Source organism: Nycticebus coucang, chromosome 7, assembly GCF_027406575.1.
Source record: "Nycticebus coucang isolate mNycCou1 chromosome 7, mNycCou1.pri, whole genome shotgun sequence".
Taxonomy (NCBI): domain Eukaryota; kingdom Metazoa; phylum Chordata; class Mammalia; order Primates; family Lorisidae; genus Nycticebus; species Nycticebus coucang.
This window is the reverse complement of record NC_069786.1, coordinates 66,558,133-66,576,523: the sequence shown is the minus strand read 5'-3', so window position 1 is coordinate 66,576,523 and position 18,391 is coordinate 66,558,133. Positions and strand designations below refer to the sequence as shown.

The following is an 18,391-nucleotide window of genomic DNA, read 5'->3' as shown; positions in this document are numbered from 1 at the left end:
GTATTAACCCTTTGCATGGCCTCCTAAGTATCCAGCAAAACTTAAAAAGCCAAGAGTATGTGTGGAACTTAATCACTGAGTTAGAATATTTATTGTTGCAAGTGTGTTTGTTCATTGACATCATAAAGACACATGGAATTAAGCAGCCTTGAAACACAAAATGGAGACAGGCAAAATGCTGAGAATTGTTGCCTTGAGGGAAATACGATCAATGTCAAAGAAACAACCACCCCCAAATGGTTAGCTTTATCAACATTCCGGCCTACCTGAAAGCAAATGTTCCAGATCTAAGTTTCAATTTTTAAGGAACAAACATATGCAAATACCCATTAGTTTTAGTCATTTTATGGCTCAGAATGCTCTTATCTTGTTAACATTCAGTTTATACCCATCTGAATGTCATTTGGAAGGATAGGAAAGGCTGCCTCAACATTTCATGATTGATAGGCAGGGCTGAACCAGGATGCTCACACTAAGAAATAGACAACACCAGCACACTAGCCATTGATGGGATATAGGAACTGCTACACCAAAATGTGGTCCCTCACCATATTGAGTATATTAAGATAAAGGAAATTGGCCAGCACTGTGGCTCATACCTATAATCCTAGCACTCTGGGAGGCTGAGGCAGGTGGATAGCTTAAGTTCAGGAGTTCAAGACCAGACTGAACAAGAGTAAGACCCCCATCTCTACTAAAAATAGAAAAATTAGCCAAGTGTTGCGACGAGCACCTGTAGTCCTAGCTACTGGGGAGGCTGAAGCAAGAGGATCACTTAAGCCCAAGAGTTTGAGGTTGCTGTGAGCCAAGATGATGCCACCACACTCTACAGACTAAAAAAAAAAAAAAAAAAAAGATAAAGGTAACAGAAATTAAGAAAACTACAGGGCGACGCCTGTGGCTCAGTGAGTAGGGCGCAGGCCCCATATACCGAGGGTGGTGGGTTCAAACCCAGCCCCGGCCAAACTGCAACAACAACAAAAAAAAAATAGCCGGGTGTTGTGGCGGGCGCCTGTAGTCCCAGCTGCTAGGGAGGCTGAGGTAAGAGAATCACATAAGCCCAAAAGCTGGAGGTTGCTGTGAGCCGTGTGACGTCACGGCACTCTACCGAGGGCAGTAAAGTGAGACCCTGTCTCTACAAAAAAAAAAAAACTACAGAAACAAAAAGGTCTCTCTGATTTTCTTCTGCCTCCTCTCTCTTGAAAACTCTCATGTGACAGGTGCCCTGTCCTATACACAGAGAGAAGGAATGTTACACAGAGAGGCTAAGAAGCACCTTGCTACATTTTCCTCAGTTTATTACCATTAGGTCACATCCCGTCTTTGTCCAATCACACTTCTACTCAATTGTCCATTCTTTATCAAAGCATAAAAATTATTTTTCCTAAGTCTTTGGGTCTTTATTCCTCAAGTCTCCCATGTCACATAAAACTTACATTAAATAAATTTGTTGTGCTTTTCTCTTGTTAATCTGACTTTTGTTATAGGAGTGTCAGCCATAAACTTTGCAGTAGGTGAGGAAAAGATAATACTTTTTCTCCCCTACACTACCCAAATCAGCCACCTCAAGAAAACACAGTTTATGTGAGAACCATATATTCCAGGTCATCATTAAATTCAATGCTGAGCAGCTGTGATGCCCTTCATGGATTTGCCCTTGACCAAAGGAAATTCATTTTTATTGTTTCACTAATAAGATCGAGAGCAATTAATGATGAAGTTCCAAATCTAATTCCTCATAAAACCCCCAGAATAAAAAAGCATAGCTCACAAATACCTTTGGCCAATGATTGGGAAAGTATTTTTGTAGTTTTTTTCCAAAGACCTAAAATTAATTTGAACTTAAAAAAAAATGATATCTCCTAGGACCAAAGTGAAGTTGGCAAAATGAAAATTATTTTATCTTATCAAAAGGCTACTTTTGAATGGAGCCTCAGGGACAAAGCCAGAGCCTGGCTGGTACTTGAACCAGATAAACTTGTTATGCAAATAGCTGTAGTCAAAGGGGAAAGGGCTGATAACGAAATCACCCTTACAAAGCCAACCACACATTATAGAGGTGACAAAAAAAAAAAAAAAAAACAGGCAGGGTCCTAGCATATGGATATAAAGCAGTGAAGAATTTATGTGAGCATCATGTTTAATTTATCACAACTAAGCTGTCAGGAGTCATGCTTTGACAAATGCATAACTACCACATAAAAATGAGTCAATTATCACTAACAACCAAAGGTTCAGAAGCAAACAGGCTTATGGGTTGTTGTTGTTTTTTTTATACCCAAAACAGGTTTACTAACAGGATTTTAGATTTTAGACCTTTTTAAAAATCTCTCCTACTGTCTCCAAATTAAAGAAGCTGGAAACAAATCTGAAAACTAAGCCCCATCCTCGTGTTCATGCAAACATACCACCCCTATATACTGTCTACAGGCTGCAACCAGACCAAACCCCTCCGACCCTTGTAGTAGTCAGGAGAAGCTATACAGGTCTTTTGGTGAATAGTGACCACATTAAAGTATGGAATTGACTCTGCTATAGTTCAGCAGCCACATGAGGACAGGGTATTAAAGGTTTTAAGGCTGCTAAAGAATTTCTAGTTTTATCTACTCTTTGGAGAAACAGATTTACTTTAATGTAATGTACTGTGTCTCAGTCTACAAAGGGAATTGAAGCAATTATCTGAATAATTTAGGTTAAAAACACTTTTTCCAAAATTGCCAGATAATCATCTTCCCCACCCTAGTCCTTCCAATAAAAAAAAGCTTATTATCTGAAGGTCTTAATCCTCTATCCTTTCCCTTCCCTCCAATGAAGCAAGATAAGTATAAAAGCAAACCAAAACTCTATCTTTAAATAGACATTTCAAACCCAGAGAGTATCATCGTTTATATTTAATCAGAGATTTGAATAAATATAATGAAATAGTATTTGGTCCAACTGCATTTGGTAGGCTGAGTAATGGCAGCCTGGGGTAAGGTAGGCAGTCTCACCTATTGAATATTATTTGGGAATGGTAGGAAGGTTTCTATTTAAAGATATAAAATATAATAATCAGTCTCCAATCTTGAGAAAGACTCCTAAAACTATTGCAGAAGGAAAATTCATGGTTGAAGAATCTAAGATGTCATGGGGAAAACAGGATTGGGGGGCTCAAGAAAGTCTACGAACACCTATAATATATAACAATAAAGACAACTCACTAAACAAGGAGATTAGTGACACTTTTCCATATCTAAAATTAATAACAAATTTCTATTTGCCTTCCTTGATTCATTAAAAACTTTCAAGACTCTCCTTCCCTTTACAACTTTAACAAGATGCTTTTTGCTTTGCTCCTGGTAGTATGCATACTCAAAGACATTGTTTTCTGTGTTTAGCCCTCCATTCCATTAATGGTATTCAAGACATTTTCAAGTCTGAAGCAGCTCAGAATGCATCTGTTAATTCTCAGAGTTGGGGAAAACGTAGCTGATTTGAATTGGCATATAATAGGATAAACCATAAGGAATATCAAGGGAAGGGAGGAATTTCTATACAGTTGGCCTTTGAACAACATGGGTGGGTTTGAACCACGTTAAGTCCATTGATATGTGGATTTTCTTCCCTGCCACCCCTAAGACAGCAAAACCAACCCCTCATTTTCCTCCTCCTCAGCCCACTCAACATGAAGACAAGAATAGGCATGTTTATGGTGATTCACTTCTGCTTATTGACTAACATATTTTATCTTTCTTATGCTTTTCTCTTTTTTATTATTTTATTTTTATTATTTTATTAAATCATAGCTGTATACATTAATGCAATTGTGGGGTACAATGTGCTGGTTTTATATACACTTTGAAATATTTTCATCAAACTAGTTAACATAGCCTTCACGGCATTTTCTTAGTTATTGTGTTAAGACATTTATACTCTATATTTATATTCTACATTTCACATATACCCTTGTAAAATTTCCTTTTGTCTAGCTCACTTTACTATAAGAATGCAGTATTAATGCATTTAACATACAAGATATGTGTTAATGGACTGTTCATGTTATTAGTAAGGCTACCAGGCAACAATAGGCTAATAGTAGTTATTTTTGGAAATCAAAAGTTATAAGCAGGCCAGGCATGGTGGTTCATACCTGCAGTCTGAGCACTCTGGGAGCCTGAGGTGGGAAGAACATTTAAGGCCAGGAGTTTGAGACCAGCCTGAGCAAGAATGAGACACCCACCCCCCATCTCTACTAAAAATAGATAAATTGGCCAGGCATTGTGGTAGGTGCCTGTAGTCCCAGCTACTCAGGAGGCTGAACCAGGAGGATTGCTTGAACCTAGAAGGTTGAGGTTGCTGTGAGCTAGACAGACACCATGGCACGCTAGCGTGGGCCAGAGAGTGAGGCTGTCTCAAAAAAAAAAAAAAAACGTTCTGAGCAATTTTCAACTGTATGGGAGGTTGTGTTGTAGGGGTGAGGGGAAATGTTCTCTTTCCCCTGAAAGTTTGCTGAAAGATCAACTCACAATTGATAAGAAAAAGGTTTGTTTACCATGAGCATGGGGAAAATCACAGAGTGATTACTCAATATCCCAATGAACTTCGGGTATTTGTTATACCTGTCCTTTTGGAGGGGAGGGGAGATAATGACTATGGGAATTCTGCTTAGCGGCAACAAATGGTGCTAGAGAGGATAAATGGATGGAGGAAACGGATTGACTTATAAATGATTCTATTTGCAAATTAAATTAACCTGAGAGATAAGTATTATATTTAAATAATTTGGGTCTTGTCTGGTTACATTCTTTTTTTTTTTTTTTGCAGTTTTTGCCCGGGTTGGGTTTGAACCCGCCACCTCCAGCATATGGGGCTGGCACCCTATTACATTCTTGATCATCTTCCCTGCAATTTATTGAGATAACAGGGAGAGGAATGAATTGCCCCTTTGATCTTCTGGCTGGTTACTCCGGTTTATGCAGATAGAGGGAAAGCCCCTTCCAGGGCTTTTTGAGTTTGAATGGCCTTTAATTTAAAATATTCTTTACATCAAGGAGTCATATTTTGGGATGAAATTTCCTGAGCTTCTTCAATGTGTAAACCTAAAAGTCCAAATTCTGTTGCCAACAACAATCTTTATTCTCAAATCCATCCAGGCAATACTATGCTTGGTTTAAGAACACAAACATACCCTTGAACAAGTATACATAAACCAACCTCCTAAGAGTCCAATCACATGTTAGTGGCATCAGGAGAGTTTGATATGGGAACTTGTAATAGTGAATATATAATGAATTTTTCTAGGACAACAGCATAAACAAGGTTAATTAAGGGTATCAGTGTACAGCAATGGAATGACAAGGAAAAAAATCTTTGAATACAGTCTTTGCTAACAAAATCATGGAACCCTAGCTCCCAGATTTCTCTCCCTGGGTAGTCTGAAATGCAGTGCCTACTTATCAGGGTATCTTCAGCTCTCCATTTCCCCCCACCTCTTCCTTTGGCTTACAAAACTCAGGAAGTGGCTCTTTCTCTGCTCTTATGTCAGCATCATCCTTCTGAAAGTATTTGTTATTCCTCTCATATGGTCTGACACTGTATCTTTTGACTTATGGCTATGGTGCACTTCATAGTCAGGGCAAAGTGTCAAAATGGGTTTGAAGGGATCAAGGAGATGCCTCCGTCCCCTGGCCTTTAGTTTCATGGTCATGTTCTGTTGGGGGCGGGACTAACATAGCCAAGCAAGAACCCTTTCCCCTCCTCCCCATCTGTCCTTTTCTCCTTCCCCACTTCCTCCCCTCCTCCTAAGGAAAAGGGCTTGTTAGCTCCACCCCTGAGAAGTTGACACCAAAGGACCCTAACCTTCCAGGCAAGCTATGAAATCTGAACACTCCCTATACTCTCATATAAAAGGGGTCTCTAACTACCCACAGGTACAGACACTGCCTTTGCACTGCCCAGGTGGGTCACCCTCCCCTTTCAATAAACCTGGCCTGAACATCTCCACTCCAGTCTTGTCTCTGGGTGCTGCCATTTACACCTTTCACATTCCAACACAGTCTTTCTTAGTAAAGTTCTTAGAGCTCTTTTCCACTCTCCTTTCCTAAGGAATATGGCACAAGTCCAGGAGGGATTAAACAAGATAATAATTCAGAGACCCTGAACTATATTGCATTTGAAATGAAAATGAAATACAGGTTCACAGCTCTCTATAAAACCCACTGGGGCCAAATGTACTTTGGAATTCAGAATTTTATCAAATTTTAGAAAGATAAACTGGTGCATTTACTACATATTATGTAATATCCCCAGCAGGATCTGGGGAAGCACAGCAACGGTCAGCAAAACACATGAATATTCAGATTAAATAAGACAAATAACAACTATAAATAACTTCACATCAGTTCAGGTCATGTGTTACCACCAAATCAGTTCATGTAAGGTCAAGTCTTGCTGCTAAATGGCTCAACTATAAAAGAATTTTATTTTTCAGAGTTCTTTGGATTTTGGGATTGTGGATAAGGGAGTATTGATCTGTATTATAATTGATTAAAGAAGATAACCAAGAGACTCTGTTGCTTCACTGCCTTCTTTGTAGAAGCCAAGTCTGCACAGAGGCATAAATTAGAAAAACTTGTGTTGACCTTTCCCTACTTCCTGATTATCAGCTGATTTTGTCAATTCTTGAGTATTATCAGCACTCTTTCTGTGACTGCTGAACACCTTCTCTGATACACGGGAGGCTGGGGGCACCTCTTCCCAGTTCCTGTGCCTGGGTATGGTTTGTAACACCTGGTTTAGATTTCTGTCCCTACAATTCACCAGATTCCCTGGCTTGGGGCCTTGTAGCTCCCTCCAACAGACTAAGCATCTTCCCCAGGTTTGGGACCAGTGTGGTTTTCTGCCAGAGGCCAGGCCAAAGCCCATGAACCCAGAACTGAGCTACCTTTTTGGTTTTGCTCTTGATTCTGGTCCTTGTTAAGTCTTGCCTGGCAGCATAGCCCTTACCAGGTACATCACACTATCAGCTGTGTTTTCATCTTGGTTCTCCATACCTTGATCCTTGGTTTGGGCACTTCACCTTGGGGCCCCAGGCCTAAAATACATCTTCCCCCCTCAATCTTCTTGGATAGTCTGGCAGTACTAGCATTTATCTTTAGATTTTAGGTCTTACCATTTAAGGTCTTTCCCATTTAAACACAAATAGTTCTTTTCTTGGGATTTGGGAGGAAAACGAACATAAAAGAAAGTATCTTTTAAATCTATTGCTAAAAACCAGGCAAAATTCCTAGATAAAGTAGTACAGAGGTGAATATGCCTCATTATTGGTTTATTGCTTCATGTATTAAACAAACCAGTAGGCATATCTAGCTTTCCTTCCTTTCATGGCTGGGAACTCAGTTTTAAGGTTGTCTGTTAGTTCTCCTTGGTCAAAAGGGGTTCTGTATGGTGGAGGGTGGGGATGAGGGGTGCCTAGGATACATTTCCCCCATTTTGGCCAAGATTATCTAGAGGCAGCAAGGATGGCTGAACTTATTTGGTTCCATAATAGCCAAGTGGTATGGCTACCTGTCCTGATGATACCAGAATCTTCCTGCTTTCTGGGTCCCTGATCTTGGGAATCAAAGAATGAATTCATGGACCACAAGTAAGGAAAAACAGGAGAATTTATTGAGAAGAAAAGAAAGAGGAATGCCTCAGTGATACAGAGAGGGGCCCAAGCAGTTTGCTATTTTTGGCTCTTTGTCTAGGAGTTGTTTTTATTTTTTGTTTTTGTTTTTTTTTTTGTAGAGACAGAGTCTCACTTTTACCGCCCTTGGTAGAGTGCCATGATGTCACAGGACGCACAGCAACCTTCAGCTCTTGGGCTTTCGCCATTCTCCTGCCTCAGCCTCCCAAGCAGCTGGGAATACAGGTGCCCGCCACAACGCCTGGCTATTTTTTGGTTGCAGTTCAGCCGGGGCTGGGTTTGAACCCGCCACCCTCGGTATATGGGGCCAGCACCCTACTCACTGAGCCACAGGTGCCACCATTGTCAAGGAGTTTTTAAGCCTTAAGTATTCTTCTGATTATTGATGCCACATTCTGGTTGGCTCTTTCGAATTAAAATGACCCATGGTTATTGGCTTCCTATTTACACAAGTGGGCTTGGCCCAGTCCCCTGGGGGGGGGGGGGATTTTTCTTCCTGGTATATCCCACCCAGCAACAGCTGTTGACTAAAAGCTGCATAGGTTATGAATAGGCGCTCTGCAGAGGTTATGAAACTTCTTGCTGGGGATTTTCCAGGCCTGTTGGCTGTGCCCAATCCCCTCCCCTGACCTTTTTTCTCTGGACCCCTTTTCCCTACCTGCCTAAAAACCTTCTGACTCCTGTCACTAGTAGGAACTTCATGGTCAAGGGACTTAAAGTAAAAGAATTTTAGCCATTTGTATGTTCTACGCTAGATGGAAATGGAGATGGACAGGCATTTATCAACTTTTACAACATACCAAATGTCAAAAGTAGGTTATAAAATGAATTTATAAGGCTTGGCACCTGTAGGTCAGTGGCTGATGGGAGCTGGTGGGTTTGAACCCAGCCCGGGCCTGTCAAACAACGAGAACTACAACTAAAAAATAGCCAGGTGTTGTAGTGGGCGCCTGTAGTTCCAGCTACTGAGGAGGCTGAGGCAAGAGAATCACTTAATCCCAAGAGTTTGAGGTTGCTATGAGCTGTGATGCCACAGCACTCTACCCAGGACAACAGCTTGAGACTCTGACTCAAAAAATAAATAAATAAATAAATAAAATAATAATTTATAAGTATTGAGCTACTATCATCTTGTTAGGTAGGTAGCTAGAAATCCTGGCTTTCCTGGGGAAGGAGGACAAGGCATCTTGATGCCTTCTACCTTAATTTTTGTCCCAAGTGATTGCTCAAACCTGGAGAGGAAGGAATGTCCTACCAGTCTACCCATCATATCTCCATGTGCCACCTTCAAAAGGATGTAGAAGACTCTCTAGCCTACCAACAGGTACAATAGTCTTGAAGGTGACCTAGAAACAGCCTTAAGGTTAATTATCGTGTCATTAGTTTAAATCTACATTGTAGTCCACCCCACCTTCCCATTGGCTCTCTGAGAGATTCATGGGAGATGTGTATGTTCAGTAAGACTCTGGAGGCAAGGTGACCTGAATCATGAGGTAGGCCCAACCCAGGCAGTATAAAAGAGAACCCACATCCATCTTTAAGCCCTCTTTGCCTTCTTTCATGGCAATGAGGGCCCATTTGCTATTGAACATATCTTGCTTTGTAGACTTTCTTATTTATTTATTTATTTCCTTTGTAAACTTTCTTACTCTGTAAACCTATTTTTCTCTTCCTCAATGAACTTTGTTTCACACTTACCTTACTTTGGGATGTCTGGTTATTTTTTAACGAAGAGCACTCCAACAGAGGACCCATGCAGCTGCCTGAAACCCCAACATTTTAGGGACAGCTGCCTTGAAACCCAACAATCTTGGGTTTAGTTACAGACTTATAGGAATTTGTTACATAAAAACATAAGCACTATTAACCATTTTGAAACTGCCCTTACAAATTGATGAAAGGGTATAAGGCAAAAACTAGAGTAAGGGCCCCCAGGACTCTGCTTTGAAGGATCAGGTTTAGCTAAAATAATGAAAATTACCACTGTTCCCTCATTTGCTTGATAATATTCACTGTTCCCTCTGTTTGCTTCTTTAGCCTAGAGCCATACATAGTTGTCTGTATAGAACATCATCTGTTTGGAACCTAGGCATAGTTTCTGAGCTGTTTTCCAGGTCCTGCAATCTAGTGGGGATTGACTAATTTAGCCAGACCAAGTAACTGTTTCAACTGGTCTTGGACCCTCCATCCAAGATCCTACATTCCAGTAACAGACCCCCTGAGATAGCACCCCATACCAAAGGACTGATGGTTCCACCCTGAAAACAACCAATTAACAGACCCTGATTGTCTAATCTTTTGCTCACCAAACTGTCTTTTAAAATCCTGTCCCCTCAATTCTTGAGGAGATGGATTTAAGAAATTCCTCCCATCTCCCTGCTTAGTGCTAATGCAGAATAAACTCTTTCTCTGTTGTGAACTCTGCTGACTGTGGATATTAACTTCCTCTTGGGCAGCAGGTAGGTGAACCTGGCTGAGTGGCAACAATTTAAGATAAGGAATTTAGAAACTTTTGTTGTACAGCAAATTATTTTACACTAACTTTAATAATTTGTCCTAATGAGAGCACATGTAGTGAGACTAATCTAGAGTCAATCAGGCTAGGGCTGACAGGACACAGTTGGTCTGGTTGGTTTAGGTCCTACATGACCTTTAGCTCATGTCTCCCATTCTTGTTATTTTATAAATCTAGCTTTAACTATAAGTGTATATTTGGGGTAGTTTAGGGTGATTGATCAAGGAGATTAACTTTTGAATTGGAATACGGGTTGTTATACAGGTTGTGGGTTATGTCAATTATTTTTTATTAGGAATTATGGGTTACAGCACTTATTGTTTTTTAAGATAAATGTTAAATATTGTTTAAGATAAGGATTAATGTGGTTTTTGCTATTAACTTTTATGGATAAAACTGTGACTTTGGAAATGGAAGAACGAACAGTCTTGGAGAGGCTACTCTCATTGTTATCCAGAATTACTGGCCTTCTGACAAAAAAAGTTTGGTGCACCTATTCCCATCTCTGCATATTGACTGACAGTGACAGGCAGCCAGACCTTCTTCATCTGGTAACACTAAGGTTCCTGATAAATTTTTTATTACATGTCTATTTGCATAGACTTCATAACTGGGAACAACTACACCCAGGAAGTTCTATCACCAGGTATCTTGATATTCTGTCTGTAGTTTTTTCAAAGTCTATGGGAAGCAGGAAATTCTTTATGATTAAGATAGATGTCTGAACCACATGGCCTCAAGAAGGACTTTATCTAACAAAGCAATCAGTGTACTCTGGTTTCTTGTACCGTCAATGAATCCCCAACAATTAAAAAAAAAAAAAAAAGACAAAGTCTCTCAGTTTTCCAGCTATTTAGGTGTCCTTGCTCTGGAGCATCTGAACTAATTCTGTCCTCAAAATTGGCCCTTATAATCTCACATGGCCCCTGTCTTCCATGGCAGTCCCTGGGCCTAGAAGGAGGATATTTGTACTTTAGCAACAGGGCATTGGCAATGGAATAGTTTTTAAATTCTGGAGATATCAAGTAAACTTTTCTATTTACTTAATATTTCTCTTGACTCTGGAAAACAAAGCAAAAAGAATTAGTACAGTCACCATATTGATGTTGACCTTAGTGCCCCGGTCCAATTGTTCAGCACAGAGTGATACAGTCCAGAAATTCTGGACTTAAGTGATCCTCCTGCCTCAGCCTCCCAAGTAGCTGAGACAATGGTCACACACCACCACACCCAGCGCTTTTTATAACTTTTTCTTAAAGAAGCAAATCTTAGCTGGATATGGTTTACAGCTGGATATGGATTACAGGCTCATACCTGTAATCCCAGAAATTTGGGAGGCTGAGTAGGTGGATTGCTTGAACTTGGGTGTTCAAGACCAGCCTGAGCAAGAGTGAGACTCCATTTCTACTAAGAATAGAAAAACTAGCTGGGTGTGATGGTGGGCATCTGTAGTCCCACCTACTTGGGAGGCTGAGACAAGAGAATTACTTGGGCCCAAGAGTTTGAGGTTGCTATGAGCTATGATGCCATAGCACTCTACTCAGGGTGACCAAGTGAGACTGCCTTCGGGGGGTGGGGGTGGGGGAATCTTGTATCATAGCTGACTATAAATTGTTGAACTTAAACTTACGTTTCCACAAGTGACTCAGATATCTTAAGTTTATCTATTCCTTAACTTACTTTAATATTTTAAATTACTAAAAAGAATCATAAAACTATGACATATACAAACACAGAGGTAGACCTTATAAATTTCCAACAGAGACAAAGACCTGAAAAAGAGCAAAAATGTTTTCCAGGCTATCTACTTGAAATCTCCTCACCCTTTTGGGGAATTAAAACCTGAATTTCTCCCCAAGGGGCAAGGGAATGTTATATGTTCTTTGCAAGCAAGACACAGCTCAAGGGAATTTTCTGAACAGTGGTCTCAAGGATCACCTTTGCTGAAGATGAAGATGGTCTTGAGGACCATCAACTATAGTAAAAAGCAGTAGCCTGAAGCTGCAAACTCCTCCTTTGAAAGCTCTGTATTTCTCCTTGTAGTTATGATTGTTTTTTTCCTAAGACAGGAGTCTGCCATCTTCCTCATTTGCCAGCAAATGAATAATCTACTCTTTCTTTTTCCTCAAGCCACTTGTCCTCATTCTTCATTCACCAGGGGGACAAGTACCAAACTTTCAGTAATAGATTTACAAGATTTTTTCATTTGCCAGTTTTTAAATAGTTTCTCCCCTACTTTAGGCAAGGTGATTTCCTGATTACTTGTTTCATTGCCCTAAACAATTGTTGCTAGGCAACTAAATTAGCATTTTCAAAGACATGAAACCAGGTACAAAATTTGCCTCTCAAGGCACTTAAGCTTAAACAAAGGTAGGGTTTGTTATGTAAACTTTGAGCCACAGTCCTTTTACCAAAAGCTTTAGTTACACGCAGAGAGGAAGGTGCCCTTACAAATAGATATTTTTAATTTTTTTTTACAAAGTTAACTGTAGACTGATTTAATTTGATAGTCTTTTCAATTTAGCTTGTTTCTTAATTAGGTTACTGGTTTTAGGGTGGAGCTTCTTAAAGGAACAGAGTGAAGAAAGCACTGTAAGGTTAGCACCAGTACAGCTGGGAGGCAGAAGACTTAGCTCCCAGTTAACATTTTAAGTTGTTTTCTGTTATCCAGGGAATATTAAATGTACAACCAATGTGACTGCGTCCTCAACAGAGTCATTTGATGTCTAAACAAAGTTAGTATCTACATGTATTTTCTTAAACAAAATAGGGGGCAAGGCAAGGAAAAGAATTTTAAAATACGGACCAACACATTATCACAAAATATAGTTTGAATTATTGCCTTTACATTTAAATAAAAGTAAATATTCTAGTAAGACTTGCTAGTCTGACTATTGTAACATCTTAAATTTTAGAAATCAGTAGAAGCTTTAAAACACACCTTGCTTAAAGATGTTAGCAAATTATATTTTTTTAAATGTCAACAACTCAAAATAAAATTTATTGGCATGATATCACCTGATTGAACTGTAGATTGAATAAAACTTTAACATCAATCCTTAACATTTTAAATAATTGTAACAGAGGTGAAGTTCAGAAAAGGGGCAATGAAGTATTTTACTCTCTAAATTCTCCCTTTTGGGAACTTTAGGCCTACATTCCTTCCCTGAAGCCAGCAATTAAAAGGGCAGAAAAATGTTCTTTGATGTTTGTTTTCTAGTATCTTAAACCACAGGATTGACACACCAGAATTGTCTGGACGTGGGTTGTAAGATAGACATTGCTGAAGATAAAGTCAATGGAAACCACCAATTATAGTTAAGCAACAAGAGCCTGAAGCCACAAAGCGTGACTCTGATCACATAGACCCAACCCCAAACACCGAAAACCCACCTTTCAAAAAGGCCTGTGTTACTGCTTAAAGGAGGATAGCAGTCTTTGAGATGCTAGTTCAATGCCCCCATTTTCAGGCAAATTAATAAACTTCTCTTTCCTTTTCCTCAAACTACTTGTCCTTGTTTTTTGTTCTCATTGATTTCGCTTGGAGGATAAGTACCAAACTTTTGGTAATATAATGACACAAAGTCATAATATTTTTGTGTAAGGATCAAGATCACACTTTTATAAAAACAATCTAAATGATCTTAATTTTTCTACTGAAGTATAAATTTAAGTACATGTAATACTTGCAGAGAATAAGATTGTTTTGAGAATCTCTTTGGATTTTAAGAATAATTAAACAAAAACTAACAGTTTGGGGATTTTAAAAATGTTTTTATGCAAAAAGCTTTTGCTATGGTAACACAATATACACATAACAGGCTGCTTACAAAAAGTACTCAAGGGTGGTGCCTGTGGCTCAGTGAGTACGGTGCCGGCCCCATATACCAGAGGTGGCAGGTTCAAACCCGGCCCCAGCCAAAAACTGCAAAAAAAAAAAAAAAAAGTACTCAAAACAAATCAAGAGTCAATCAGACCGAAGGGAAGCCCTCAATGTTGATTTTAACAGATTTTGCATATATTCTTCCACAGACAGTAAAGTCTGTGCAAGAAACAGCATCAATCACTAGAATTAAGAGACTAAAGCCAAAATAGTTTTATAAATCTTTAACCATAAATTTCTGTTCTTATCCTATCATTTACTTAGAGTTTTATTTACTTTAATACTGACATTTATTTTTGTTTAGGCATGTCTAATTTTTATCTAAGCCAGAATCTTAAAGTAAAAACACATCAGTAACTTTGTCATTAACTCAGGAGATTTAGCTGTTTTCCTACACCAACTTATTAAAAATCACACCCAGATCATTTTGTTTTGGCTGAGTTTGCAGTTTTATAACTTGTGGGAAACACTGACATCTTCAAATATGAAAATAACCACTAAATGCAAACAAAAATATTAGATAGCTAGATAGGAGCAGGGTAGATGATGGATATCATTAGGCTATTTTGGATTGGTTAGAATCAGACTGACCAGGGCTACTATGGAAAGGAGGCTGATTAAGACCTGGCAGATGGATTGTTATCAAGACCTTGTATGTGTGTTGTTTTGTCGACGGAGCTCACTAAGACTCTGGGAGACATTCAGAAGCAGCTGACACTCATCAAAGTTGTATGTAAAAGCCAAAACTGAACTTTCTTCAGAGCTCACAGTTACTAGGATGGGGCCTGGCTTGCTGTGCAGGTCATTAATAAACTTTCTTTTCCTTGCTTAACCTTTACTTGCTCTTTTCAATTATTTTAGTGACTACCTCATGCCACTATAACAAAAATGTATGCTGACAATTTTGAAGACATTTTAATTTTTCCAATAATTTTTTAAAAACTAACTTATTTACTAAAGACAATAAAATTCATGTGAACTTGAAAAGCCTTTAGCCTTATTTACTTAATTCATGAGAGCTCCTTCTACTTATAAGTCAATTTTGGTGCCAGGTAGACATAACATACAGTGTATATAGACATGTAAAACACATCTAAACATATATACACACACACAAAGTTTCAATAGTTTTCATTTCAGAACTCTAGCTATGAGATCTTCTGAAGTTCTATAAAAACCTTTATAAATTATGTTTCCTCTCTTTACCTTTCCAATAGTGGGTATCCCTAGATTTCAGCCAGGTTGCCTCCATGGACAGAGATGTCTTTTAGTCTCCTAAACCTTAGGATAGACATGTCTTATAATCTCCCAGACTTTAAGATGAAGGTGTCTTTTAATCCCTCAGACCTTAGAACCTGCCACAAGAGGAATCACTAATGAAGGTATCTTTTAAATTCTCAGACCTTAAACTATGCTTGTTATACCATCAACAGCAAATTCTAAGTAGGCAGACAAAATAAGATAGAGAGTTTAGCAGAATAAACATTTACATAATACACACCAATACTAGTAAACTCTCAATATAAAGAGAAATTTAAGAGGTTATAAACAAACAAACTGTGATTCGACTAATAAGCCCTGAGAGTGCTAAATCAAAACAGGTTATTTTCCATTTTCACAAATGGTTGGGGGCTTATCTAACCCAACCCTTAGAAATCCCCAAATAGAGAGGAGTGCCCCCCTCATAGTGTGGTATCTTTAAATAGCTTTCGCCTATCTGGATGCAAATGTCAAAATCCAACTCCAGAGTTTCTTTTGTTAGAGGCAATCACCAGTGTGATGGAGGTTGGTGATGATTGAGCTTGCTTCCAAAATTGTCAGCATATTTTCACCTTCTGAAGAATATGGCCAGGTAGCTGCTAAGGGAACCTTTTGCTCCACAACCATCCAACCATGAGCAATGCCATCCCGGACAAGCCCCATAATTGTCATCAAAACTACAAAGGGAGTTCAGTCTAGGTCCCATTGCTTGTTATACAAGGTTCTGATTAGAAAAACAACAAAATTGCCAAAGAAGAAAGGAATTTTTGAATATGACAGATGTCAAGAAAACAGGAGAAGCAGTCTCAAATTTGTTTCTCCAACTAATGGAGACTGTGGGCTTTTAAAGGCATATGACTTGAGACAGGTCATAGCATAACTAATAAAGGGCTACATGTATTGGGATCAGGTTATGGGGGATTGTAAACCATGGCATCAGGAAATCTGCTCTGGGGCCTTCAGAATCTCAACAACTTTGTCCTGTAGAAAATTTATCATTCTTGGGAAACAATAAGTTGAGTAGTTAAGGGCAAGGATTATAAAAAACATATAAGGGTCATTGAAATGGAGCCAGTTTAGATCCTAGAGCAAAGCCCAACTTTGAGGCTGCAAAATCTCTGCTGGAAGCTGCTACCTTCTATCTTCTCTCTGGTCCTGATGTAGGCACTACATTTATAGATGTTGAGTCTCTTCCCTTATTATACAAGACAAGTTGGCAATATTTGCCTCAGAACAGAGTCAGTTCTCAGATAAATGTGACCCATGTGATCAGGAAGACTGATTATATCCAAGAGTCAAATGGAATTCCTTATTTTTCACATCCTGCAGAAGCACATTCTATCATGTACTGGAACAAATCCTATATCATAGTGTGCTAGAAGGCATAACAACTTCTAGTACCAAGTAAATTCCATAGCTTGGCTTTAAGGGCCTTACCAGATTAGCAACTTTTAGTGAAAGAAATACTCACTGTGAAATAAAGTGGTTGAATTCCTCACACCATTTTTCTGGATGAAGTAAAGTAGGGGGAGGATTTCTGAAAAAAAAAGAGCAAATTTTTCTTTAAAAAGAGTTTTTTTAAGGCAAACTATCAACTTATTGATATTTATATCATTCTATGTAATTTTTTTTTTTTTTTGCATTTTTTGGCCGGGGCTGGGTTTGAACCCACCACCTCCAGCATATGGGGCCAGTGCCTTACCCCATTGAGCCACAGGCACCTCCCTGACATCATTCTAAATGCTTTTTAAAATCTATTCTGTTTCTTCTCTGGGGGAAGTTGTTTATTAGCAATGAATTATAAAGTGCCAGGGCCTATTCCTGTAGTGATTCATTTTCCTGAAGACCAACTATGTTCCTGGCTTTCTTAGGACCTATGAAAGCCACATAGATCAGGAACATGCTTCAGGAAGCAGACACTCTATTAAAGGGTGAGGCAAGCATACAAACCATTATAACTGAGACCTGAGGACTATTAGTACTATAAGAAAGCTATAAACTTAGTGCTAGGGCTTTAGAGAAATCAAGTTTTAATTGTACAGAATTTTCATATCATTATGGTGCCATCTGAACTAATTATATGATGCACTTAAAGTATATTCATAAATTCAATCAGTCATATTTTTAAACTATTTCCTATGTCTCAACTTCTGCAGCAGGCACTGGAGAATGTAAAATAGTTAAAACAATGTCACAGACTCCAAGAGATTCCTGGGTAGAGACAGAGAAAGACATATACTATACCCAATTACCGGAAGTCCAAGAGAATGAGACAACAGCAGGAATACCCTTAGGTAACCAGACCAGCTCCTGGTAAGAAGGTTGGGAAAGGGGCAAGGGAAGAGCCCTGAATTTAACTGAATATATACCCCAAAGAGAATCAATTTTAAAATAGAAGTGACTACATTACCTTTAATTAATGAAGTTTTTTTCCTACCCATAAATAGAAATAGGGACTTGTGAACAAGTCAAGTGATGAAGAAAGTAACATTTCTGAACACATGAATTACAACTATGCATTTTAAACCCCATTATATGTAATCTTTATTTTCATCTGGGTTCTAACTTCATCCTAAAGCCATAGATTGGTCAATTCAACGGGTGTAGGAATGGAAAGCAGCAAGAATTACTAGAAATTAAAAATGAATCACATCATGTGGTTGCAAACTGCCTCTCAATATCCATTCTCTTCTCACTTCTTATAGTATAATTTTTCTTTCAGCACACTGTTTTCATAATAAAGACTACAATTTCTTGAGTTCCTTACAGGTAGATGTGGTTACATGACTGAGTTCTACCCAATGATATGTAAGTAGAATTGTTATATGGTATTTCCAGAAAGTCTCCTTTACAAAGAGGAGACATGCCATCCTCCTTCCCCTTTCTTGCTTCCTGAAGCATGGATGTGATGGCTAGAATTACAGCAGCTATTATGGCCATCAGATAGACTTGAAAATGAAAGCCATGAGTTGAGTATGACAAAGTAGATAGATAGGAAATTTGATTTATGATGACACTAAAAATCTGACACACCAGCTCTAGACTGTGTCCCTCTAGTCTTCCTTAA

The 18,391-nt window shown here is 38.8% G+C and overlaps 1 protein-coding gene across 1 annotated transcript in view; it reads right to left on the bottom strand.

Moving 5' to 3' along the window:
* MYO3B (myosin IIIB) overlaps positions 1–18,391 on the bottom strand; it is a 493,981-nt gene that overhangs the window by 332,640 nt on the left and 142,950 nt on the right. The window contains 1 exon segment of the mRNA XM_053596463.1: positions 16,796–16,861. Coding sequence (XP_053452438.1) covers positions 16,796–16,861 — 66 coding nt within the window.